Source organism: Corvus brachyrhynchos, unplaced genomic scaffold, assembly GCF_000691975.1.
Source record: "Corvus brachyrhynchos isolate BGI_N302 unplaced genomic scaffold, ASM69197v1 scaffold1120, whole genome shotgun sequence".
NCBI classification, from domain to species: Eukaryota; Metazoa; Chordata; class Aves; order Passeriformes; family Corvidae; genus Corvus; species Corvus brachyrhynchos.
In genome coordinates, this window is record NW_008235737.1 from 294,366 (window position 1) to 318,755 (window position 24,390).

The following is a 24,390-nucleotide window of genomic DNA, read 5'->3' on the forward strand; positions in this document are numbered from 1 at the left end:
AATTTGCCTCCATGGATGCCTGGAACTCGGATTGTAAATGAAGCCACTGTGACAAGAGCTTGATATAAGAGAAAGGTGGTTCTACTGTCCAAGTGCTATCCTAGACTTTGGGGGATGTAAACAAGTCCAGGGGAGAAGAATGCATCTCTGCTAACGGACATAAAGAATGCAGCCACAAGGAAAGCAAACCCAGGAACTGTACTGAAATCAGCTCTGACCAGGTAAAGAGTAATTCCAGAAGGGGGAGATCACGATGACCAACTCATGGCCCATCTACCCAAGAAACTCGCCAACCCAAAAGAGGAGAAAGGCTGAGAATGCAGACTAATTAGCGCTAGAGGAAAGAAAATCACTTAGCCAATAAACATTAATTCCTTTGTTTGGTAAAATGTATAAATAGTGAAAAGTTTTGAATGACCTCAGGACTCCCTACCATCGAGAAGCCCAGGGTGAAAAAGGACCAGTGAGATGCTGCTGGATCCATGAGTGGTGACGGGTTTGATCTCTCTCTCTCTCTTTCTCTTCTCCCCACCCTCCTTTCCTCTCTGTTTCTTTCTATCTCTCTACCTCAAGTTTTATTGTTAAATAAAATCCATACTATTGACTTCGACACATGCTCTCATTTGCACCTTAATTCAGACAGAGGCATCTCTTAATAATCAGATCTTAACAGTTGTGACAGATTTTTCCATTTTTATAGGCCTAGACCCACAACATATTTAAATTGCAGTGTTTCAGGAACTCTCATAATTAATTTCCATAATCCGTCATTTTCATTGAATCTTCACCTCATCCTCTGAATAGTAGCCTGAAACATCATACTTTAAGTGACATATATTATTTTGCCATTAATGCCACCTGGTGCATATATTGTATGTGGTGACATTTTATTAGTTGCCCAGTACCAAGAGCATATATGAATAATTTCCTCTTCCCTGTCACAATCTTTGCAGAAGGTTTGGCTGAGGAAAGCAGATATATGTACTAGTGGGCTTGATTTCAGAAGATTTTACTACAGACACTGCTAATATAGCAGAGTTGGCAGTACACGTGCTGTGCTTCTTTATTTCTGGCCTTCGCTTCCCTGATCCTAGATAACTGAGAGGAGGAACTGAAACACTAATTAGTGAAAACAGACTGTATATCCAATTCCCTCCCTCATCCTCTCCTTAGCTGCATAAACTTTTGCCATCCAGTCTGTTATTCTGTTGGCTCAGAACTGTCATCCTGGATATCGCAGTTTTCTTCAATATCCTGTAAGCCATTTCTCTTTTACTGAGAAGCTCCCTCCCACTGACGATTCATGGTTGTTTGCAAAAGTCTTACTATTTTTACACTTAGTAGGTCCATTTTGTCCTCTGCCCAAAGTAAAATTTTCTAATGCTTCATAGCACAGAAGCCACTACCAATAGATCTATTCACAGACCATAAATTCCTCTTTCTTTCTTCTTTAGCCAGAGCTCAGCAACCTTTGATCTATGCTGTCTGTCCTTAGCCGAGGCTGATAACCTCCACTGCTTAGAACTACTCTCCCTCATCCATTTAGTTGCTGCCACTTAATCAGAACTTATAAACATGCTCCTCTACTCACATGCATATACGTATGTACAGCTATATGCATATCAGTCACCGAAAAAGGACAGAAACAATGCAAACAAGTGGGAGAGCTCTCTGAGCAAGTTAATTATGGGTGAGCAATCTCATGTTCTGTCTCTGGAAGATAATCTGAACCATTTCTTCTGGTAGGGGTCTTGCTTTTCTGCTGAATTCATGCCTGTTGTATGCTCTGGGGAACTACAATAGCTCCTGTGCTGCTACCGGTCAGAAGGATTTCTGTGGGAGGAGGTAGCACTGTTTCTTTTTCAGGGCTACTACTGAACATGTTTCACATGAAGATTGCAAAGGATGTGGATGAAGTCAGGCAAGGTACAGTGTTACAGCACTGGCATCTTCCAGTTTATGTCAGGAGGCTCTGAGGTGGCAGTGAGCAGCATCCTTCAAGAAGTGATAGGAGCAACTTCCTAGGGGATAGAGAAAATTGAGTGGAGTTTATTTTAGCTGAGAATGCTATTGAGTAAAGTAAACCCAAACCTGCAGTGAAGATCTGCCTGCAATGATACTTGGGCAAAGAGCTGTGCATGATACAGAAATACCAACTTTGGCTTGTCAGTCTTACAGCTGAGTATTCTGAGGCAGGTTGTTATTCACTGATTGAGCTGCAAAAGAGGATGATTCACTGCTCCTTTTCTGGGTTTCTGAGAGGAAATTGATGGGGGATTCTCAGTGTTCTGCAGAGCTAGGTGTTGGGGTCTCCTCCCCCGCCGTGTAGCCCTGGGAGAGGGGCCCTGAGGGCACAGACACGGGGCTTCCCTGCCCCTGCTCAGCCTCGTTCCCATTGGTTGGTTTGTGTTCCCTGCGCGGGCAGAAGGACCCTTGGTCCCGTGACTGGAACAGTTCCTCGGCAGAGCTCCGGCCATGCGGCTGGAGAAATAAACATCTCTGAAACATCTAGCAAGAATCTGTCTGTCCATATATATTTCCTTTCCACGGGACTCCTGGTTTGATATATGCATGTTGCAGGATCCCCACTGCAACAAACCAACACAATCCTTATTGGGCTGATACCCAGTTACTGCTTGATGCTCTACCTGAATCAGAAAAGCAATTAGTTATAAAGACACCTGTGAATATGGCTGAAGATGATTGCAGGATAACACAGGAGGATGTTAAAAAGGTACTTCCTCTTCAGGATCCAGAGTGGGGCCCTAATGAGCCAGATGAAATGGCACAGTTAAAAAGGTACTGGGGATTCATAATAAAAGGGCTAGAAAGAGCAATCCCTAAAGCCATAGACTGCTCAGCCCCGTATGCTATGAAGCTGGGTCCCTCTCAAACACCTTCTGAATTTTTAGACAACTTGCGAGATGCGATGCGTTGCCATGCCACCTCGGATCCTGGACCGGAAGAAGGAGTGCAGCAATTGGTAAATTTATTTTTAGGACAATCCACAGGAGACATCCGGCAGAAGCTTCAGAAGATGCAAGGTCCAACAACCCGGAATCTAGAGACTTTGCTTAGTGTGGCACGGAGCATTTATAGCAATTGGGGAGAGGGAATGCAAAAATTAATAAGGGTGGTAAAAGAAGAAAAAATAAAGGAAGACGTGGGCAAGGTCCACCAAGACAAGGACCACCCCGACTAGGAAGGGACCAGTGTGCCTTGTACAAAACCTGGGCATTGGAAAAACCAGTGCCCAGAAAAGAGAAAGGGTGATGGAAAAGAAATACGACCAGAGAGGTGCGGGGGTGGTTGCTCATATCCAAGACTGGGCGCTACCCTAGGGGACCCTCTGGTTATAGTTAAACTAGGGAACGAAGAAAAGAAAGTGGAATTTTTAGTAGATACAGAAGCAACATACTCAGTGTTGAATAAAGCTTTGATACCCATATCAAGGGGTTATTTTGTAGTGACAGGGTCAACTGGCCAATCTGGAAAGGCATACTTTTGTAAACCACTGAAATATAAATTGAGAAAACAGTGGGGAATTCACCAATTTTTATATATGCCTAACGCTCCATCTGCACTTTTGGGCAGAGATCTGCTAGAGCAGCTGGAGGCAAAAATAATATTTAAAAATGGGGAAATCAGTTTGGAAGTAAAAGACCAACAATATCTAGAGTTGCTGAGCCTAATGCTAATAACCAAAGAAACGGAAATAGCGAATGAAGAAGAAATGATTAAGAAGATAATGGATCAAGTATTCCCTGGAGTGTGAGCCTCTGGTACCCCAGGGAGGGCAAAGAATGCCCTGCCAATTCAAATCAAGCTTAAAGAAGGGAAACGGCCTGTAAGGGCCAAGCAATTTCCCTTGAAAAGGGAAGACAGAGAAGGGATCAGGCCAATTATTGAGAACTTTTTGCAAATTGGATTGTTAAGGGAGTGTCAATCTGATTTTAAGACTCCAACTTTACCCGTGAAGAAACCTGATGGGTCATACAGGTTAGTACAAGATTTGAGAGCAGTCAATAAAGTGACGGAGGATTTATACCCAGTGGTTGCTAACCTTACACCTCATGAACTCGTTTAACACCTGAACTAACCTGGTTTACCGTTTTAGATTTGAAGGATGCTTTCTTTTGCCTCCCTCTCCATGAAGCCAGCCAGAAAATTTTTGCACTTGAGTGGGAGAAGCCCAAGAGTGGACGCAAAACTCAACTCACACGGTGTGTATTACCCCAAGGGTACAAGAACTCTCCTACTATATTTGGAGAACAGCTTGCAAAGGAGCTAGAATCCTGGGAACCCCCGCCGGGAGAAGGACAGCTGCTTCAGTATGTGGATGACCTTTTGGTAGGCACCCAGACCCAAGAGGCATGTATGAACTGGACGGTAAGCCTCTTCAACTTTCTGGGCTTGCAAGGGTATCGGGTGTCCCAAAAGAAGGCGCAGATAACAGCTAGCAAGAATCTGTCTGTCCATATATATTTCCTTTCCACGGGACTCCTGGTTTGATATATGTATGTTGCAGGATCCCCACTGCAACAGCTAGGTAGAGTCAAACACTAATGCTTCACCTTCTTCTACCTGTCCCTCAGAGAAGAGGTGAAGAGGGAGGGACATGAGACTAGCACAGGTTTTTTTCCACTCTGTTCCTCCAGATTTTTTCCCTTTCTGTTTAGGGGAAGTGCAGAAGAGAAGCAATAGAAAACTGGCACCACCAAACTCAGTGAGAATTTTGCCACTGACTGCTCTGCAGAAGGATTTAATTTCTGATGTTTTAAATATAGAACAATGGGTTTGTAGTCGTTAAAATGGCAGATTGAAACAAAGCTACATATCAAACCATCTTGAAACAAATAAAAATACCAAAAAGCCATGATGTGAAAAGGTCATGCACTTGCTAAGTGTTCCTCCTTAAAAGCATGAAGATTTAGGGATGTATGGGAGAAACTAGCTGTTTATTTCTTTTAGCTATAAATATAATGAAAAAGGGAGTTCCTTAAATTTACTTTACTGCTTATTTTTTAACATTAAACACGTTTTTGAATACTGCCTAGTTGTCAGAATTAATGATGTACATTGGAAATGCTTCAGCAATTCCAAGAGTTGCTTTATGACTATTTCATTACTTAGGGAGAACTTACATGCCTAAATCCACTTAACGGCTTTGAAGCTCTTGATCTCTAAGAAAACTCTTCAACATGTGAGTGTGCTGTGTTTTTATAAACCAGTAAGGAGTTTATATTGAGACAGATAAGAGTATGTATAAGACTCATGTTGTATGCCACAAACTTACTTATTTTTGTGGATTGTGATTATGCAAGTGTATTCAAGAAAAAACATGATGGACTTGCATAATCATTGAAATGACAGGATGGTAAACCAGTGTAGTTACTTTCACAGATCACTTGGAAAACTGCCTGTAGTAATGCTGGCACTGAAGTTCCTTTTTCACATAAAAACCCCCCACATTTTAAATTAATGTACAGTTTAACCTGTACACACTGTTTCAGTTCAGAATTAATCATTATATATGTAACATGTAAGGTTAATCCTTCTGGTTGTTTAAAAGAATAATAAGATAACGTGTGCAAAGGGTGAATAATAGAATAAAACTGCGGCTTAGAAGGGGATGTATGGCAGTGATAGATACCATTTTAATTTTAATGATTTTATTCTTTGCACTGGTGGGATAGCAATATTAACTAGAAATTAATTTTAAAAATACGTAAAAGCCTTATGGGTGGGAATGAGGGCAAAAATAGATAGCTATGCATAGGTGTGGTTGTACAGACATAGACACAGAAGGAACAGAATTCATTTGGCAGCCTTATGAGGCTGGCAATTAAATGTACTGATAGGAGTTGATCACCTTAGGCACTTTATAATCAGAAGAAAAAGAGACCAACAAGAGGTGATTCATGTAATTTTAACAGTCATTGATGATAACTCAAAACCTTGGTCATTTAAATGTTAAGATTCCAGCTGAATTCACACTGGAAATACTGAATAACACATTGTGGTAGTGCATTTTCAGTAAGCCTTACTCTTCCTGTAGGTTTAAACCCCCATCGTGGTCATAATGAGAAGCATTTGAGTTTATAGGCACACCAAATTTCATCTGCTTAAAATAAAATTCTAATTAGTCAAAGCTGAAAATTGGACAGAATCACAGAATTAAGTAGGTTGGAAAAGACCTTTGAGATCATTGAGTCCAACCTATGACCTAACACCACCTTATCAACTAAACCATGGAACTAAGTGCTGTGTCCAGTCTTCTTTTAAATCCCTCCAGGGATGGTGACTCCACCACCTCTCTGGGCAGCCCATTCCAGTGCGCCATCACTATTTTTGTGAAGAATTTTTTTCCTAATGTCTCACCTAAACTTCCCCTGGCACAGCTTAAGTCTGTGTCGTCTCATTCTGACAGTGTTTCCCTGGCAGAAGAACATACAGGTCTGAAAAGTTGCTACTTCATTGATATTTAGTAGAGCATATTAATTCAGTATTCTGCAGTAGGTCAGTGACAAGAGTTCCCTTTAAAGAATTTCTACATTATAAAAATACACTGCAGGTGTATATCTCATCATCTCTTACAAACAGTTCTTCAGTTTTGGATGTATCTGAGTCCCGTAATTAAAGAGATGGTTTTCAAAAAAGACAAATTTCTTCATACTTGATCTAATCAAAATGATATAAATCTATCACTTTAAAAAAATCTGGAATTTCTGTATTTTCCCATTTTTCAGGAATTATTATAAATAAAAATGTTACTTAGAGATATATATTAATGTGACAATTTTTAAAAGTGCTATAGATCTTCTTTGGAAAAATAAAATAAGTGGAATGATTTTCAGATAAGAAAATCATCTAAATTTGCAGAACTTGCACCAATATTGTCAGACATGTTATTAGTTTATCATTTAATTACAGCATATTTCTTTCCTAGAGTCTTATGAGATACCTTAGAATTCCACTGAGAATTATCAAATAAGAATTATTTATTGCAAATATAGGACAGCAGCATTTTTCTATCAAAGGATATTCCTTTGTTGTTCAAAAAAATGTTTGATGCTCATATTTTTAAAGAAATCCTTTGAAGTTCACTTCAATAGAAACTCTTGCCATACAGACCAGGCAAGATTTCATTTACTAATTAGCTGCTTCATTTTGATTTAGCATATAACAAAATCGAATCACAATTATAGATTTTTTTTATTAATTAAACTTTTAAAAACAGCTGTGTATGTGCTGTTGGCAAACTTTTAACCTGTCTTCTTCTTTTATTTAATTTTCTTTCTTCTCAATTCCCAGCCTGATTTAATGTTCTACGTTTTCAGGCAGACACTGCACTCACCAGCTGAAGAGCAGGAGCTAGAAGTGAGGCTCATACAAATCCTTATTGTAGAATGAGTTTCATGGCCCATGAACAGCAATTCCCCTACAATTTCCCCTCACAGTTCTGTCAAATGCTCTTACAAAGTTCACCATGGTACTAAACCCGTTTTTCCTCCTTTGCTCTTATTCTGCTTTTCTGTCCTTCCCCTGGTGTGAACATTTCTTAAATCCCTCCCTGCATGCTTTCACATCAAGAAAGTATTTCTGAAGGCAAAATTCATAAAGGACATATGGGACATATGGGAATAATTTTTGAAAGAATGGGTTATAGGAAGAAGAGCATTTTAAGAGTTCAGGAATTTGTAGGAAAGGAAAATTACGTATTTTTTTACTCTCCCTTACTTAATCAATTTCTTTCTATCCATGTCTCTTCTCAGTATTGAGGAGATGCCCCAAAATTTATAATTTTCATCCAAAGTCACATATTACCTTTACTGTGTGTCTTTACTGCTTGATCAACCCCATTTATTTTGTGTAATCCCATCCATCTCTAGTAGCATTCAGAGAAGCAGCTCTTGTTTAGGTTGTGTTAAAGCTGTCAGTGTTACAAATCAGCTTTACATGAAACTGAACTGCTCTTTTTGTTTGCTGGATATAGATGAGCAGAAGGTAACACAGCTCTGTGAAGCTGAAATGGTGAAAGGAATCCAAAAAATTGTCTTGTACCTGTCAGAAATTGAAAATAGTTCATGCCTCAAACATTGATATAAAGTTTTGCTCATTATAAAGAAGCTACAACTGTAGGAGCTTCCCTGAAGAGTGGGCCTTTGAACTGAAAGTCAAACTGTTGATTAGGTAAAGGGAAAGGCATTGTTGAGTCATCTCAGGCTGAGGGAAAGGTGTGCATACACAAAAGGCCAAAGCTACCAGCTGCAACTATCCCTGGCTGAGTTTGGGGAGGGGAAGAGCACAGCTCACAGAAGCCAGGCTTACACAGACTCCCCCCAGCCGAGGGGGAGGAGGAGGTTTTGGGTGCATGGTGCAACCTCTGGTGAGAGGCAATAACCACCCATCCTCCGATTACACAAACTGGCCCAGCTGTGGAACCCCCAACCCCACAGGGCACATCCACAGGACTTTCCCATGAGAGGCTTGGCCCCACAGGGCTGCACGTGGTGCAACAGACCCAGAGTCTGCTGTGAGAGACTGACCCCACCCCAGGGGGACATGGCCAGACGTGCCCACCCAGCCTGAGCATGTACACCCATGGGACTCTGTGCCTTCCGGGGGGACCTTCACCACACAGAGACCAGCTGGAGAGGATCAACGAACAGTGTTGAGATCCATGGAGTGGTGATATTTTCCTTATTCTGTCCCTGTCACTCTTTCTGTCCCTCCCACCTATTTTCTACTTCTTTCTTTCTTTCTCTTTCTCTCTCTCTCTCTCTCTCATATTTACCATCAAATAAAACCCTTACTATTGTCACTGGCATATGGTCTCGTTTGCACCATAATTCAGGCAGAGGCATTTCTAAGAACCTTGAAACTGGATCATGACAGTACCCCTCTACACACAACCTCCCAGACTTTGAAAGAAGGCTTGATAATACCCGCATTTGGTGCATCTGTTTGTCTTTTGTAGGACCTGCTTGGTTTTATGCCATAAGTATGACCGTAGTTATGAACACTACACATTATGCTTATTTCTTTTTATATGGCATCTAAATTTTGAACTCTTCTTAATCCTATTTGGAAAAACATGCAAAAAAAACACTGGAAGTTGTGTGGGTGTTTCTAGAATATAACCAGAAGGTTGCATTCTCCTTTGTCCTATGACTCCAGCATCTCCAGGATATTTATGAGACAAGATTCCTGGTCTAGTCCAAATCCAACCTTAATATCATGACTATTTAAAGTGGGGAAATAATGTCTTCTGCTGCTACCTATGAGATGGAAGCAATTAAAAACAATCAATGTATTTTCATTCTGGGATGCTACTGCATTTCATTGATACTTCATTGATATTTAGTAGAGCATATTAATTCAGTATTCTGCAGTAGGTCAGTGACAAGAGTTCCCTTTAAAGAATTTCTACATTATAAAAATACACTGCAGGTGTATATCTCATCATCTCTTACAAACAGTTCTTCAGTTTTGGATGTATCTGAGTCCCGTAATTAAAGAGATGGTTTTCAAAAAAGACAAATTTCTTCATACTTGATCTAATCAAAATGATATAAATCTATCACTTTAAAAAAATCTGGAATTTCTGTATTTTCCCATTTTTCAGGAATTATTATAAATAAAAATGTTACTTAGAGATATATATTAATGTGACAATTTTTAAAAGTGCTATAGATCTTCTTTGGAAAAATAAAATAAGTGGAATGATTTTCAGATAAGAAAACATCTGAATTTTCATTATTTTGAATAGTCTTTCCATATCCTTTTGGTTAGATAGGTCTAACCACTGGTATTACCGTAGTGAAGGAAAAAGGGATATCACAGCTTGGCTGCAGTAAAGGTAGTCTGGCAGATGAAGTTGGAGAACAGATGCTTTGTAAGAAAAAGGGAAGTATAAAGCCAATCACTGCCCCTGGCCCTCTGAATTAATGGCAATCAAAGTCTCTGATTAGCTCTGCTATCCCCCTGCCCAAGGCAATAGAGCCTAAGTTGTCAGCAGTTTCCAGTGCTATTTCAGTGAGGGAGAAATACTTCTATAATTCTCCTCTGTGTGTTAAATTTTGTTTGATTGGAAGCCACTTTACTAGAAAGTAGGCTTTGAGCCTAAGTGCAAAAAATATTTTCTTGCTTCTAATTATTCATCTGATCACTTCTTTAATGGAGTATTTGATTTGTTTCAAAGTAATCTCTGCTTTTTATATGTAAATCATGAGTTTGAGAATGTGCTAATTAAATTATGCAGGGAGAATGCAAGAAAAAAACTGTTCTAAGCAAAAGGTGGAAATTCCATTAAAATGTTTGATATTTATTTATATAGGCTTCCAAAGGAGGTAGCAATTGCCAGTCTGAACTACACTCTACACCATGTTCCCAAGACAAATGCAGTCCATACAGTAACTAAGAAGATGAATGCACTCTGTGAGGCAAGGCATTGCAATCAAAAACCAATAATTGATATAAATGACCAGTGTGACCGGAAAAGATCTTCATTAATTACAGGTTATTTGGAGTTTTCTTATTTTCCTAATTGCAGAAACCAATAATAGATGCAAATGTCTAGTCTGATCCAAGAAAATATTTTCATTATCTGGGTGGAGTTGTCTTAATTGCCTAAAGTACACATTTGGCAGTTTTTAGTTCAGAAGGGAAGTTATCAAAGAACTGAAGTATTCTAATTTTTCTAATGCTGATCGAGTACTTCTCTAAGTTTTAAACAGCTCAACAATACCAGAGCTGTGAAAAAGTGCTGAAATTTAGCTCAGCCATCTAAAGAAATTCAGAGCACATGTGTTATAATAATCATTGTACTAAGATAAAAAGCTGCAGTAAGTACCAACAGAATATATGGAGCTTAGCTGTGTATAAAATTTTTCCATGAAAGAGGGTTTTATCTTAGTGTATTTTCCAGGAAATACAATGATAGTAAGAAGTAATTAATGTAAGAAATGATAGTAAGAAAAAATGTTTCCTTCCATGAAGAATTGCTTTTTTAGAATCTCATTTTCCAGGTTCTCATGCTGTTTGTAAATACCGACAGCAAGTTGTCCAAAGACAGAACTGGATGCTTCCACATGTATATTTCTATAGAAATAAAAGAAAAGAAACTTAGGTGGGCATATTTTTTGCTGTTTCCATGCATGTTTTCCTTGAAGCATTTGGATTTTTTTTTTCACTATCATGTCTTAAAAATGAAGTGTTCCCCATGTCTCTTTTTTTTTCTTTTCTTGTTCTTCTTTTATGTTAAAATGTTGGATTTTTAGGGCTTTCTCAGTAGTTGGGAATTGAAAATAGTGCTTCATCATTGTACAAGAGGTTGCAGGCAAATAGAAACTCAATCTCTACTTATCATGAATTACTCTCTACTTTGTTTTTTCATGAGCTCAAAGGTAAAGATATGCCTTGCAGTCTTCCTAACAGCAGGATTTACATTTTCAGTCCTCCAACTCACTGAGTACTGTAAGCTTTCTCCTGCCTCCTGTCACTTCGTACTATCAGCAGAACACCCACGTAAGTCATTCATGAGACGTGAACACTATTGTGAGGAGAGCTGGGCTACAGCACATGTGGCTAGTGCTGAGCCATATCCCTACACAGCGTATGCAGAGGTAGTAGGTACCAACTGATATGAGCCACTCGCTCATTGGAGTTGACACAGCCACAAAGCCACACTGAAATGGAATCTCCACTGAATTCTTGAGAAAGTGGTTTAAACTGTGAGAGGGCAAAAAGGGAAGGGAAGGCAGTGTATTTCATTACTCTCCAACTCAGCTACACCTGTCTTGGTACATGGGTAATTTCCTAAAAATAGTATCAAAAATTCTGAAGGATTTTATGATGATCCTGAGTACTAACTGCAGAATAAGGTGCAATACTTACATTACGGTCTGTTGCTCTTTCAGCTCATGACTTACTCATTATAATAAGAGCAACCTTTTCCTTCATATTTATAAAGCAGCTAGTAAATGTACAGTATTGGAATAACAGAAAAATAAAAATTATTCTAATGAATTGAGAAATAAAAAGGCAAAGAAAACAGAGGCAGTGAAAATGGCTGATTCACACCTGCTTAATAAATGATATTTCAGAGACATGATTCTTGAATTGAAATATAAGTGAAAGAGTAAGTAGTCTATTGAAGCAGTTTCAGGGAGGCCTTCCAGGTGAGATCTTCGAAGGCATATAGTTCAAGGAACAACTGTTAATTGAAAATTGTTGGAAGTGAAGTTCCTAGAGTTGTAAAATGTGAAAGTTACAGAAATTTTGAAGGCATGGAAAGAATTACGGCACAAGTAGGATCCAGATTATTTCCATTGTCACTCACCCTCCTGAAATTTGGGGGGAAGTTGAAGCTTAATAATCGATTACTTGTCAAAATTATATTTAGTGTGTATCTGAAAGAGTCAGCAATATATTATGTACAACAGCTCATAAATGGCACAGCTTCTAGATAGTAGCAAATAGATTTAGTATTAGAGATGGAGCTGTCTTGCTACAGAGTAAGTACAACATTATTACTCTTTTTTTTCTTTTGTGGTTAACATACTTTCAAAATATAAATATGAAAACATGACACACATAAAATAGGAGACTATATCTAGAGGATTTGGCAACTGTATGTAAACACAGATAGTGCTGTAATGCTGATAGTGAATCAGCTGGAGTTTTCAGAGAAGAAATTAGAAAATATAGATTTAAAATGTCAGGCACATCCACTGTAAGGTGATTGACTGAAGGCAGCATCAGCAATTGGCTATAATTCTGGCCTGCCCTGTAAGTGGCTATTTATATAAATGTGTGTATGTGCATACATAAATTGTTTATATAATTATGTATTTATGTGGTGTTTATCCATAATATGAGCAGCTGGGAGTGTTTCTACACCTCTTCCTGTACCTGAGGTTCACAAATTGGCTAAGCTTGGAAGGCAGCACAGGGGGACTTCTGGTCCAACCTCCCTGCTCAAGCAGGATCACACTAGAGCACATGGCACAGGATTGTGTCCAGGCGGTTCTTGAATATCTCCAGTGAGGGAAACTCCAGAACCTCTCTGAGCAACCTGTTTCAGTGTGTGGTCACCCACACAGGTTAAATGCACTAAGGTTAATACATATAAAATGCATTAAGGTTAAATGAATTTTAATATATATAAAATGCACTCAAGTTAAATGCATTTAGCGTTGTGATTTTAAGCTAGTTCAGTATTTTTTATTGTGAGAGGAAAAGAACTTGTGTACTTTCTCTTTGCAAGTACTCTGGGATTAGGAAGCATATTTATCCCCATAGGACACATAAGTAATTAATCACATCTTAGTAAAGTACAGAGTGAATTTCCACCCTACAGCTTTGATGAAGTCACTAGATATAAAACAAAAATTAATTTGGCCTATTTAATTTCACATTTTAGTCATTAATCATTTTGACTTATATTTTCTGAATTGATCTATATGGCTATATTTGGGAAAAAAAATTAAAACTTCATATTATTTGGGTTCTGTTTTGCATTTCATAGTATGTAGCTTTAGAGTAAATTACTGCTGAGGTGATGATATACTTATTAGCAGTTCTAAAAATCTGACAGGTAGGTAACAATTTCTGTGCATTGTTATTATCATGAACAATTTAAGTAGTATTTTTAGATTTCTTTTATGTTGCAGCAGCTGCTCTCAATTTCTGTAAGTCAGATTGCAGTCGCTGAAAGGCTGCTTACTTCCTCTCTCTTCTTGCAAAGAAAATGACATACTGTGTTAGCTGATTTATAAACTGGTGGGGAGGAGGGTAGTTTAATTTCAATGAAGCCATTATTTCATGGATTTTTAGGGCAGAAGAGTCACCATTTTCTTTTTGACTGTTCTATTAGAAGTTTGTGGGAGGAGAAAAGTGGCTGCTGTTAGTAAGAGGCGTACAGAAGTGTATCTATGCTACAGCTTTATTCTGTTTTTGCAGGATGTGAATTAACAGGATGCAGCTAGTCTGAAAGAGGCATATGCAACACATTCTTTAGTCCTATAGCAGAAATAGAACTTTGACTTTCAAATCTAGGATGTAAGGGAAAAAATGTATCTAATTTCTGACAGAAACTTTGGACTTAAAGGCTTGGTTACTCAAAAAACTCTACAAGATAAGAGTTTTTCATTTCTCTTCAGTAGACTTTCTATCATTATTTCAATCTGTTTACTTCCTAAGTGTGTATTTTCTCATTCTTTCTGTCTTATTGACTTTACTTTGTTCCTTTGATCAGAATTCAGTTTGCTGTTTTTTAAAGTAGCTTTTAAATTTTAAATCAAAATTATCTATTCTAAAAGGCAGGAAAGTCTGTGTAAATATGACAGATTAATGACTCACCTGTATTTTCAAATATTACAGAGACATTTAGACTGTTGGAAGATAGTTCTTAACAACTGCCGATTTCTGTATGATTTTAGCTATACCATGTCACCTGAAATATTTGTTGCCTTAAAATATGTTGTTGTAGCACAAAATCTATTGGAGAGCATATTTGCATGTCCTGAAATGTTACCATTATTTAGAAATAGTCCCATTTCCAGCTTGTTTTGTGGCTGCATGGTAGGACACCCTGTAAAAACACAGATGCAGTGGCTACCTTAATTTTTGCATCCTAATCAGATGAGGTAGAAGGTGGAAAGAGAAGCACAGTAAAGTGAAACTTGTAGAATATTTTACAAGCCCGGACAGTTTACTGTTTATACTTCTCTTTCTGCCAGGCCAGGGTCACCTCTGCTGCAGCCAGAAAACATTTATAGAAAGGTTTCCAAACATGTATTCTAAAACTTGCAGAGTTATGATGTTTGTGTTTTGGGGAGTGTTTTCCTCCCTTGACTATCACCTTACCATCTAAATTATCTCCTGCAGCTGATAACAAAGGTTCTCTGTGCTAAGGTGATCTGAAAGTAACCTAGAGTTTCTAGGGAGATTTTTCGTTGGGCTGTGAATCTTAAAGGGTCTTTACATTCATCTCTACCACATCACTACCCTAAGAACTTCCTCTCTACCATCATAAAAATGTTAAAGCAAGTGTCTGTAGACAAAATTGCTGAAGAACCACCATGCTCTCATTGCACTGGGACAATTGTCCTGCACCATAAAGCCAAGACTGCCTCTCTGTCATCACCAAACATCTGAGCTGTGGCTACTGACTTGTTTCCTTTGCAGTATCTAAAAGCCACCTCTTCCAGCATCTTTAAACTCATCATTTACCATTTCCTCAATGAAGCTGCATTATTTGAATTCATCTAGCATCGAAGTTCCTCTCAAATAAAGTGGATAGTATCTTAGATTTACAATGTTTTTTAATGTCCCATACTGATACATAACTGCATCAATATAAGATATTAAAAAGTTTGTTCCCATAAAATTTCTGGTTAATGCTTAATAATTTTCAGAAATGTTCAGATTGCAGAGCATGGGAATAATTGCTGAATTCTCCTCACAAGCATATCTTTGTCAGGCAGTCATAAAGTAAGTTGAAAGCAAAATGGTTTATAGAAAATTAGTTACATAGCTTGTAAAATGCTCTACAATGTACTGCAAACAAAAGGGAAAATTTTCTGCAATTTCACAATTTTGTACTTGCTCAGATGGCCATTAACCAACAAGATGAAAATCAAATTTATCCTATTCACGCTATGAATTATCTGTGATTAGCAGTGTATAGAATGTGATTTTCTAAAGCTTCTTTCATATTCAAGGTATCTTCAAGCACTTTGCAAAAAAAAAAAAAAAAAAAAAAAGGACGAAATAAACACCATAAGTATACTAAACATGTATAGGATAAAAAAACTTACCCTTTTCTTTAGGCCAGGATTGAATCTTTGCTTAGTGACTCTTAGAAATCTTGTGTCATAGAATCCTGAAGTCAAAGGGGTATTGCTATTTCTGGTCTTGTATATTATAATAGTTTGTGAGGCATTTGATGTGTCCTGCTTTCAACATTGAATCAAGAATGACTGGCAGTCATGTTCCTTTCTTAGTGGTGTAAATGCTGTGCATACACCTTAAACTGGCCCTGCTCTATGAAACCATAATCCCTTTATATGTATTTAGGAGCCATGGGCTGATCTCTGAATGTCCAGAAAGAAAGAATTTACTTACAATACTTTCATTTTATTACTATTTGACCTAGTATTTTCCAAGCTGTTACAATGAACTTGAGTCATGCTTTGTTAGCTCTTCTGAATAAGGGTTCTGTATTCTGTGATGCCCACATAACTCCAGCTAATTGGGCTTTCTGAAGTCACTGGGTACCATAAGATTTGCAGTGCTGTTCCAGAATGTGTCTCCACACATGATGGTGATTCTGTGCATGGAGATAAGCTGGGACTTGAATTTGCCTTCGTGTCACTGTGGTGGTAGATCTAGGCTGCAACAGGCCCATAAGTAAAAAAGACTGGAGTAGCACAAATTTAAGCTTTTCAGTTGCTGTTCAGTAATATCACCCAACTCTTTTGTGCACATCCAAACAACTTTAACAAACCAAAGTCTGTTCTAACTACCAGAAAGGGTGGTCTTCAAGTAGGCATGTATAGAAAGGAGTACAAATAACATACAGGATCATTATAATGATAGGTGTAAACCGCAGTGATCATGTAGCCAGTACAAGGTCTTTAAACAGCTATAGCTGGAAGCTTGGGTGGAATCTTTTAGCAGGATCTAGCTTCCTTGTGCAAATAGCAAAAGCCAATGAAGATGAAAAAGGAGTAAGAAGCTTGCTAGAGCCATCCCATTATAACACAGACGAGGAGATACTACTGGTTTATGAAGTGTTAAAGTATATCTAAAATATAAAGAAATACAGATACAACTGTATTTTTACCATTGATGAATGCACAACTCAAGAGTATCAAAATCTGAAAAAAAGTTGCTTACCCATGTAGTGATTATCAAAGTCTTTTAGTTAAATGATGTTTACACTGTTCATTAATTGGTTTGGTACTTTCAAGAGCTACCCTGCCAGTTTGACAATTATGCACTCTAAGCTTTTCGCACACTAAATAGCCAAAATAAGCAAAGCTTTTCTACAGATCAGATCCTCACCATGTCTTGCTCAGTACTAATAAGTTTGAGGGCTTTTTAGGCAATTTTTTATTCTTCAAGATGATTTTTCCTCTTTTTTTTGTTTTCTTAGACTACCACCAAGACTGTTAATATTATCAGATGCCATCTGAATTCCTGTAGGTCTAAACTGAAACCACTGAGCCCTTTGAAGACACCTCTTTCAAGGTTTCACATGATAATATTAAACATCATCAGCTGGGTCAGTTTTGAGATAGTAATATCAGGGTAATGTAGCCCATGGGTTCTTTCATTATTAAGTCTGTCAGACCCCACAAGTTTACAACATTTACCATCTTGCTTAGTAAGTAAGACCTATTATGTACTTGAAACAAAAATCCTGTATGAAGGAGGGTGATACAAGGAGTGACCTAATGTGCATATCAAGCCCCCAGATGGGATCTAGCATTAGGAAAAGGTAGTTTCATATTCAGTAATTCCAGTTTGCTTAGTGACTGCATTTTGCGTGGACCTCTGCTTTCCTGAGCCAGTGTCTGTGTGGCTCTGACTGTGCAAAGTGGCAGCTGCTGTGGATGTTCTCCAGGACAGTGAGCTGGCAAAGGCAGATTTATGTCACTCATCCTTCCTCTGCCATGCAGGAACGTGGGAGGAGTATTAAAGCAATGTACCCCATTCTGATACTACCGGAGTGACAAAAGACCTCTTTACACTGTGCATTGTAATGCTCTGTAAGACTAAGTGAGCCAGGTAGTCTCTACCTGTCAGCAATTGCAGTGTCATTACTTGAATTTTTGGGTGAACCTGGGATATGAAATACAGTTTTTCATTCAGAGTTCCTCATCTGCACCAAACATGTCCATAGTGTTGAATCAATGAGTAGTATTTTAGAAGTATTTTTTGCAGTCATGAAATTCCCATCTGAGCACAAAATAGATTGGCTCCTTTGTGTATTTCCAAACAATGAAAGAATTTCAGTCATTAACAGTTTGTCATGTACTGGTTTTTATGGCCACTGCATCTTTAATGCACTGTGCCATACAGGTTCTTCATTGTCCTGGACACTGAGAATTAGCATCCTGCATCCAGTCAGATACCAGCATTATAGGTAATTCATAGTAAATGTAAGAAATTCGTCACTGTTGTAGTTGATTGATGTCAGCAGCAGGGCATTTCACTTGAGACTTCTTCAACACAAAATCTTAAATCAAATTAAATATTAGGTACAATTTACCATTTATCTGGCTGACAGCAACATCAGAATATTTCTTTCATCTCATTCCTACACAGCTTAAGAAACACACATCCAAGGGCTAAAAAAAGGTCAGTAAATTAAACAAGAACAAAAATTGGCATTATGTGTCTTTTTTCCAGTTTGCGTGGAGAATTTTCCATGCCTATGTGCCCTGAAAAGGACTGTAATCCAAATAACACACTGCTGATCCGATGATCCAAAATTACTTTCAAGGCTTGGGCAAGAGCTGTGGATTAAATTCAGCTTTCACTTAGACCTCATTCCAAATACAGAAATATGTAAAGAAACAGTGAATTCTCATGGTTGAACACTGCAGCAGAGGTGTGTCTGAATCGTTTTAAGGGTGCAAATCCAAATTAAAATTCTGTGATGCAGAAAGAACAAACTAAGATTAGAGTAGGGGGAAAGCTGGACACAGTAGGTCTGTGGGTTAGAGTACTGTGATTGGTCTTCTAAAGATACAGCAGTCTGAGAGGCCAACGGGAAAGCTGCTAATCATGCACAGCATTCATGACAAGTGAGCAGCTAGGTTCTGACATGACGTAGAAAAAGTCAAGAAACACAGATGCCAATCTGGTCCCTATGAACTGGCCAGTCCTGAGATGTAAAAATGATGATTGATTTTTTTTATTTATTTTTTTATCTCCTCAGCACAGCACTTTTGCTGTGTGTGCAGGGGAGGTATTTGCTCAGATACCTCCACCTTGCTGGCCCTTTGTGCTCTCTGTCTCTCTGCCAGCACCTGGGTGCTTTTAGTGTTCCTCACCACAGCTATCTCCTAATTTGTTGCCTCAGCCAGCTGTTCCTGCCTTTACATAGCCTGTGCCTGGCTTGCATCCTGTCTGAGCCTCCTTCCTTATTATCTTAATGTTGAATCACATTATGCCAGTGTAATACTCTCTATTAGCTAAATAGTCTCTTTTCAGTTTAATTGGGAAGGCGACCTTGACAACAAGCTTTATTGAATTTTACTGAAAAATAAAAGATGCTGCAGTGAGTCCAGAGAAGGGCAAGGACCCTGGTGAATGAGCTGGAGCACAAGTCTTATGAGGAGTGGCTGAGGGAGCTGGGAATGTTTAGCCTGGAAAACAGGAGGCTCAGGGAGGACGTTATTGCTCTCTATAACTACGTGTAAGGAGGTTGTAGCAAGGTGGGGGGATGACAGGATGAGAGGAAATGGCTTCAAGTTGCACCAGGGGAGGTTTAAATTAGATATTAGAAGAAATTTCTTCATGGAAAAGGTTGTTTAACATTGGAACAGAATGCCCAGAGAAGTGGTGGAGTCACCATCCCTGGAATTTTTAAAAAAACACGTGGCTATGGCACTTGAGGACACAGTTTAATGGTGAACATGGTGGTGGTGCTAGGTTAGACTTGGTGGTCTTAAAAGTCTTTTCCAACCTTAAGCATTCTGTGATTCTGTGAAACAAACTGTGGTTAGGATATTATTTCTGTTATTGCTATTTATTTTCCAGGATTAAATATGCCACTGGAAAATCTTTTTATGAGTGTCTGTTCTGGTTCTGGCCAGGACAAGATTAGTCTTTGCAGTAGCCAAAAGGGGGGCATGGCTAGAAGCTGGAGGTTATTCTATATCACGTGATGTCATTGCTGGGGTCAGGGGCAAAGGAGTCTCTTGCAAGCAGGAGTCTTTTCCAGTCAAGTAAGTGTTGCAGAGGGAGTGCTAGGGTAGTGCTGATTCTGAACATTTTGTGCATGGCTCACTCACCTCTCTCTTGTACAGTTGTTATTAATGTTGTTGCTGTGACTGTTCATTTTCTTATCTCATTGCCATCTCCAGTAAATTGTTCTTATCTCAGCCCGTGATCTTTACCTTTTGTGCCTCCAATTCTCCTCTCCAGCCACCAGCAGGGGAAGGGGACGGGGGGAGTGAGCAGTGAGCAAGTGGCGGTGTGGTTCAGAGAGTATCAGTGGCAGCACTAAATTGAGGAGTACCATTCCTAAATCACCACAGTGTCCAGAGGTACAGACTAGTGACAAAGTGTGCGTATACGTACATGTGTATCGAGACAGTTTAAGCATTTTTATTTTTCCCGTATTACCATTTTGCTTCCCTGTGAAAGGAGATAAAAGTGCCTTTTGCAGCCTCCCTTACTAGTTTCTTTAGCAAGTACTTTCACAATTGAGACAGAATACTTCATTATTATGATGGAAATTTTGACACCATTAAAAATACAGTGTAAAATATGCAGAGAGACTAACTATCTGGTTAGAATTTGTGTGAAATGGAAATGTAAAGGATGACACCTGTTTTGAATCACACTACTGAAAAAAAATGCATGATTGATGCCAGTAGCCCTATCTTTAATTATTGTATTCTTATAGCTTGCCTTGTGGATTAAAAATAAAAGCAAGACCTTATTTAGCCACTATTTTGGTAACTTACCTGTGCTTTAGGTATTAACCCCTGCTTGTTCTGTAAATTACTGGATGTAAGGCTTTATCTCCTGACCTCCTTTTCTAGAATAGGATATGCAACCATTTTATGTCACTAGGGTCAAAAGGAAGCTGGCTTGCATGAGAAGGGTTTGAGCTGTCTTCTCTGTAATGCTACCTGTAATTCACACAAAAAGTCCAGGTATTAAGAGACAAGAGGCAATTCTATCAGGTTGTATGCTTGTAAATATGTGCTTAGTCTCCATTCAGCTTCAATTTAAGGAAGCTATCTTAAACACCAGTGGAATTCAAAATGAAATTAATTATTCAGTAGGCAGGCACAAGGCTTTGCTAAAAGCTGAACAAATACTAGTCCTTGCAGCCTCCCATACGGCCCATATTATGTTCTAATTTCATCAAAAAAGAAACATACAACAACCCTACATATAAACTCAGAAACAAATAAAAATGGCTTTTGCCATTGTTAGCACAATTTAGAAACATACACAAGGAAACATAATGGTACTTAACTTACTTATATTAAAGACTTGAACTCTATTACTTGTGGGAATTTGTAAAAAGTTATCAATATTAGTGACCATTCATTCAAAGGTGGATTAATGTAAAATAATTTTGTCTGTTTGACTCTTGTTTCTACTGTGGCTGACCCGGTGAGGGAAGTGGTTAAGTTTTCAGGGTAAATCCTAAGTCCATGGTCTTTGTGGTGGGGGCTTAGAAGTTATTTCTTTGAACTTCTGCATACTTCTTATGTATCTTATCAGTAATGTTTTGGTATCTCACAGATGTAAACTCCTGGATGGTGCTCTGTGCCTCTGTTTCTCTCCTCTCCTGTGTCACTGCAGCAGCAGTGACACAAAGCTTTAAGTACACAGATACGTGAATTATCTGTGAGTACTTCACAGCTCATTGGCCCAGATGTGTATATCTACTATATGTAGATGTGTTTTATTCATTTAGGCAATAGTTTGACATCAGAGGAATCCCATAATACATCTGTTTCTTGAGAAAAAGCAATGCACAAGATAGAATTGATGTTACTTTTTCCTGAACAGTAAGTCATCAAGATTTGCGTGAATAAATCATAATGCAGGAGTATTAACCAGGCCCAACTGAGTAGACAGACATGCTCTTTATGCTTTAAAACATACTAAAGTAATGGATACCATATTAAATTATAAACCTTCAGTAAGAAGTCAACTGACAAATAAAAACTGAAAAGTACAAAAAAATCCCCCAAACTTGCCATGTAAACCAGTTGAAGCAATATATTAAAACATATTTTAAAGATTAATAAATTAGAATCATATAAAGAAGCTTTAGAATAACACAGTATTAAAGCCAATTATGTTTTGACAATGTAATAGAACTTTAAAATGCATGTGGTTTGACTCCTTTTGATGATAAAATTTACTCTTTCTTTTGTAGAAAATGATGAGGTCATCCGTGTTTCATATGTTCATACTAAGCATGGTTGCTGTCGATGTGATTGTTGCTGCAAGTAATTACTATAAAGGAGAAAATTTCAAGAGACAGTATGATGAATTTTACCTTGCTGAGGTGAGTATGCTGAAACAACTATTTGGGTAATTTTCAAGATAAGCTGAAGTAAAAAATGTGACTGTCAAGAACATTTTAGTATGTAATTTTTTATTCCCTTAAGCATTCCAAGAATACTTTGCTAAGTTGTTCAACTTCCTCTGTCTGACAACGGCTGACAGCTCTATCTTACCTTTTGAAAGGTAATTTCCTCAAACAAAATGTTAGTGGTAGTAAGTGGAGGCTTAAGTGTAACATCTGCAGGGAGTGCATGGCTGCCGAGTTGCTATCTTTCTCTAGCAGGAGTGTAACATTCAGAAGAATTTCACTTTAAAAAGATGACAAAACTGTATTTTAAAAATACAGTATAGAAGTTCTTCCTAAATCTTCTTTATTTGGTAGATATACTTAGCTGCCAGAAGGTCCTTAAGCATTACCAAAATAGTGTTACAAATAGTCTGGCTTCAGCAGTCGCAAGAGCGCACCACCAAAAAAAACCATTTATGCAGGCATGATTTTTTTAAAGGAGGAGTCTGTCCTCCTGAACAGTGAAGTGGAGGTACAAGTGACATTTTGACAGGAAGCCTGCTTGAGTCATTAGCTGGTCAAAGATCTTACTGTAGATCAAGAACTAGAGATCCTAGAACCTTGCATACTTGTCTTTTTAGTAATAATTAATTCAGGTAAAGGAAAAGAAAAAAGAAGTAATTGAAGTCTTTGGTACTAATGTACAGGCAAAGCTTCAAATAGATATTTGTTTTTCCTAAATCAAGTGCAATCAATATTGTAGCATTCTTTATTAAAAATACTTATTTCCATGGGCACTGTGAATTGTTACTGTATCAGAGTAAAAAATCACCAGTGCTGAAAGATCGCTTCTTTAACCAGTGCACCAAGATCAGTTCTCTGAAAGTGTTGATCACAGTTGCCTGTATTGGGCACATGTCTACTTTATGCTTACTGCAGTTTCCCTGACTTCAATAGTTACACAGTCCTTTGGAGCCAGAGGGGTCATTCTTAGACTAGAGTGCATGATAGCAGAATGTTCCTGGTTGTTTCTCTGCTTTTGGTTGTTGTGTGGTTTTCTATGTCTAAGTATTTTTGATATTCAGACTCACACACCCAACTTTAAGCCCTTTAGTCCATAACAATGCAATGCTTTATGAATCTCTTTAGTTTAAGGAAGGTCGAGTCAATACATATTTTTAATCTTAGTTTTAGAATTTGTATCTGATCTCTTAAAATTGTATGAAGCTGAGAGTTCGTGAGTTCTGGGACAAAAATGAGAGCAAAAAAGCCCGTTAAACACAGCACCAGAGTTCAAACCTTTAAAAAAGTGCAGATTATAGAGACAGCACTGCTGCATCATTCTCTGTTGTCTCTCATGCTGCTGGGTATGGCTGTATTCTGTGTGAATATTGAGTCAGTGTTGGCACGGACAACAATTACAAGACTAATTGTGAAATGTGTTGTCTTTATTTTGTCTGAAGTTCTAAGTCTATTTGAAAAACTACGTGAACATGAAAATTATTATCCTGAAAATAAGACATTGGAATAAAACCAGCAAATGCTGGGTTGCCTTATGACACGCCCCACAGATCTGAGAGTAGAATTGAGGGCAGAGAAACTCATTCTAATCTTTATCAGGGTTTAACCCCAGCTAGCAGCTCAACCCCATGCAGCCTCTTGTTCACTCTTCCTCAGGGGAATGGGGGAGAGAATGGTCAGAGTAAAAGTGAGACAACTCATGGGTTGAGATAAAAACAGTTTAAAAGGTGAAGCAAAAGTCATGCACATAAGCAAAGCAAAGCAAGGGATTCGGTCACCACTTCCCATGGGCAGGGAAACGATCTTCAGGAAAGCCAGGCTCCATCAGCCATAACAGTAACTTTGGAAGACAAACACCATCACTTTAAGCATCCCCCCCGCTTCCTCTAGCCTTATATGCTGAGCACAATGCCCTGTGGGATGGGATGTCCCTGTGTTCAGCAGAGATCAGCTGTCCCAGCTGTTTCCCCTCCCAGCTCCTTGTGCCCCCCCAGCCTGCTCCCTGGTGGGGTGAGAGGCAGAAAAACTCTGTGCAAACACTGCTCAGCAACAGCTAAAACATCCCTATGTAACCAACACTCTTT

General features: G+C 38.5%; 1 protein-coding gene across 6 annotated transcripts in view; it reads left to right on the top strand.

Moving 5' to 3' along the window:
- NALCN (sodium leak channel, non-selective) overlaps positions 1 to 24,390 on the top strand; it is a 238,893-nt gene that overhangs the window by 103,812 nt on the left and 110,691 nt on the right. For all 6 annotated transcript variants that reach the window (XM_017733360.1, XM_017733412.1, XM_008633570.2 and 3 more), the window contains one exon: positions 22,148 to 22,279. In XM_017733360.1, the coding sequence (XP_017588849.1) occupies positions 22,148 to 22,279 (132 nt within the window). The remainder of the gene's footprint in view (positions 1 to 22,147; positions 22,280 to 24,390) is intronic.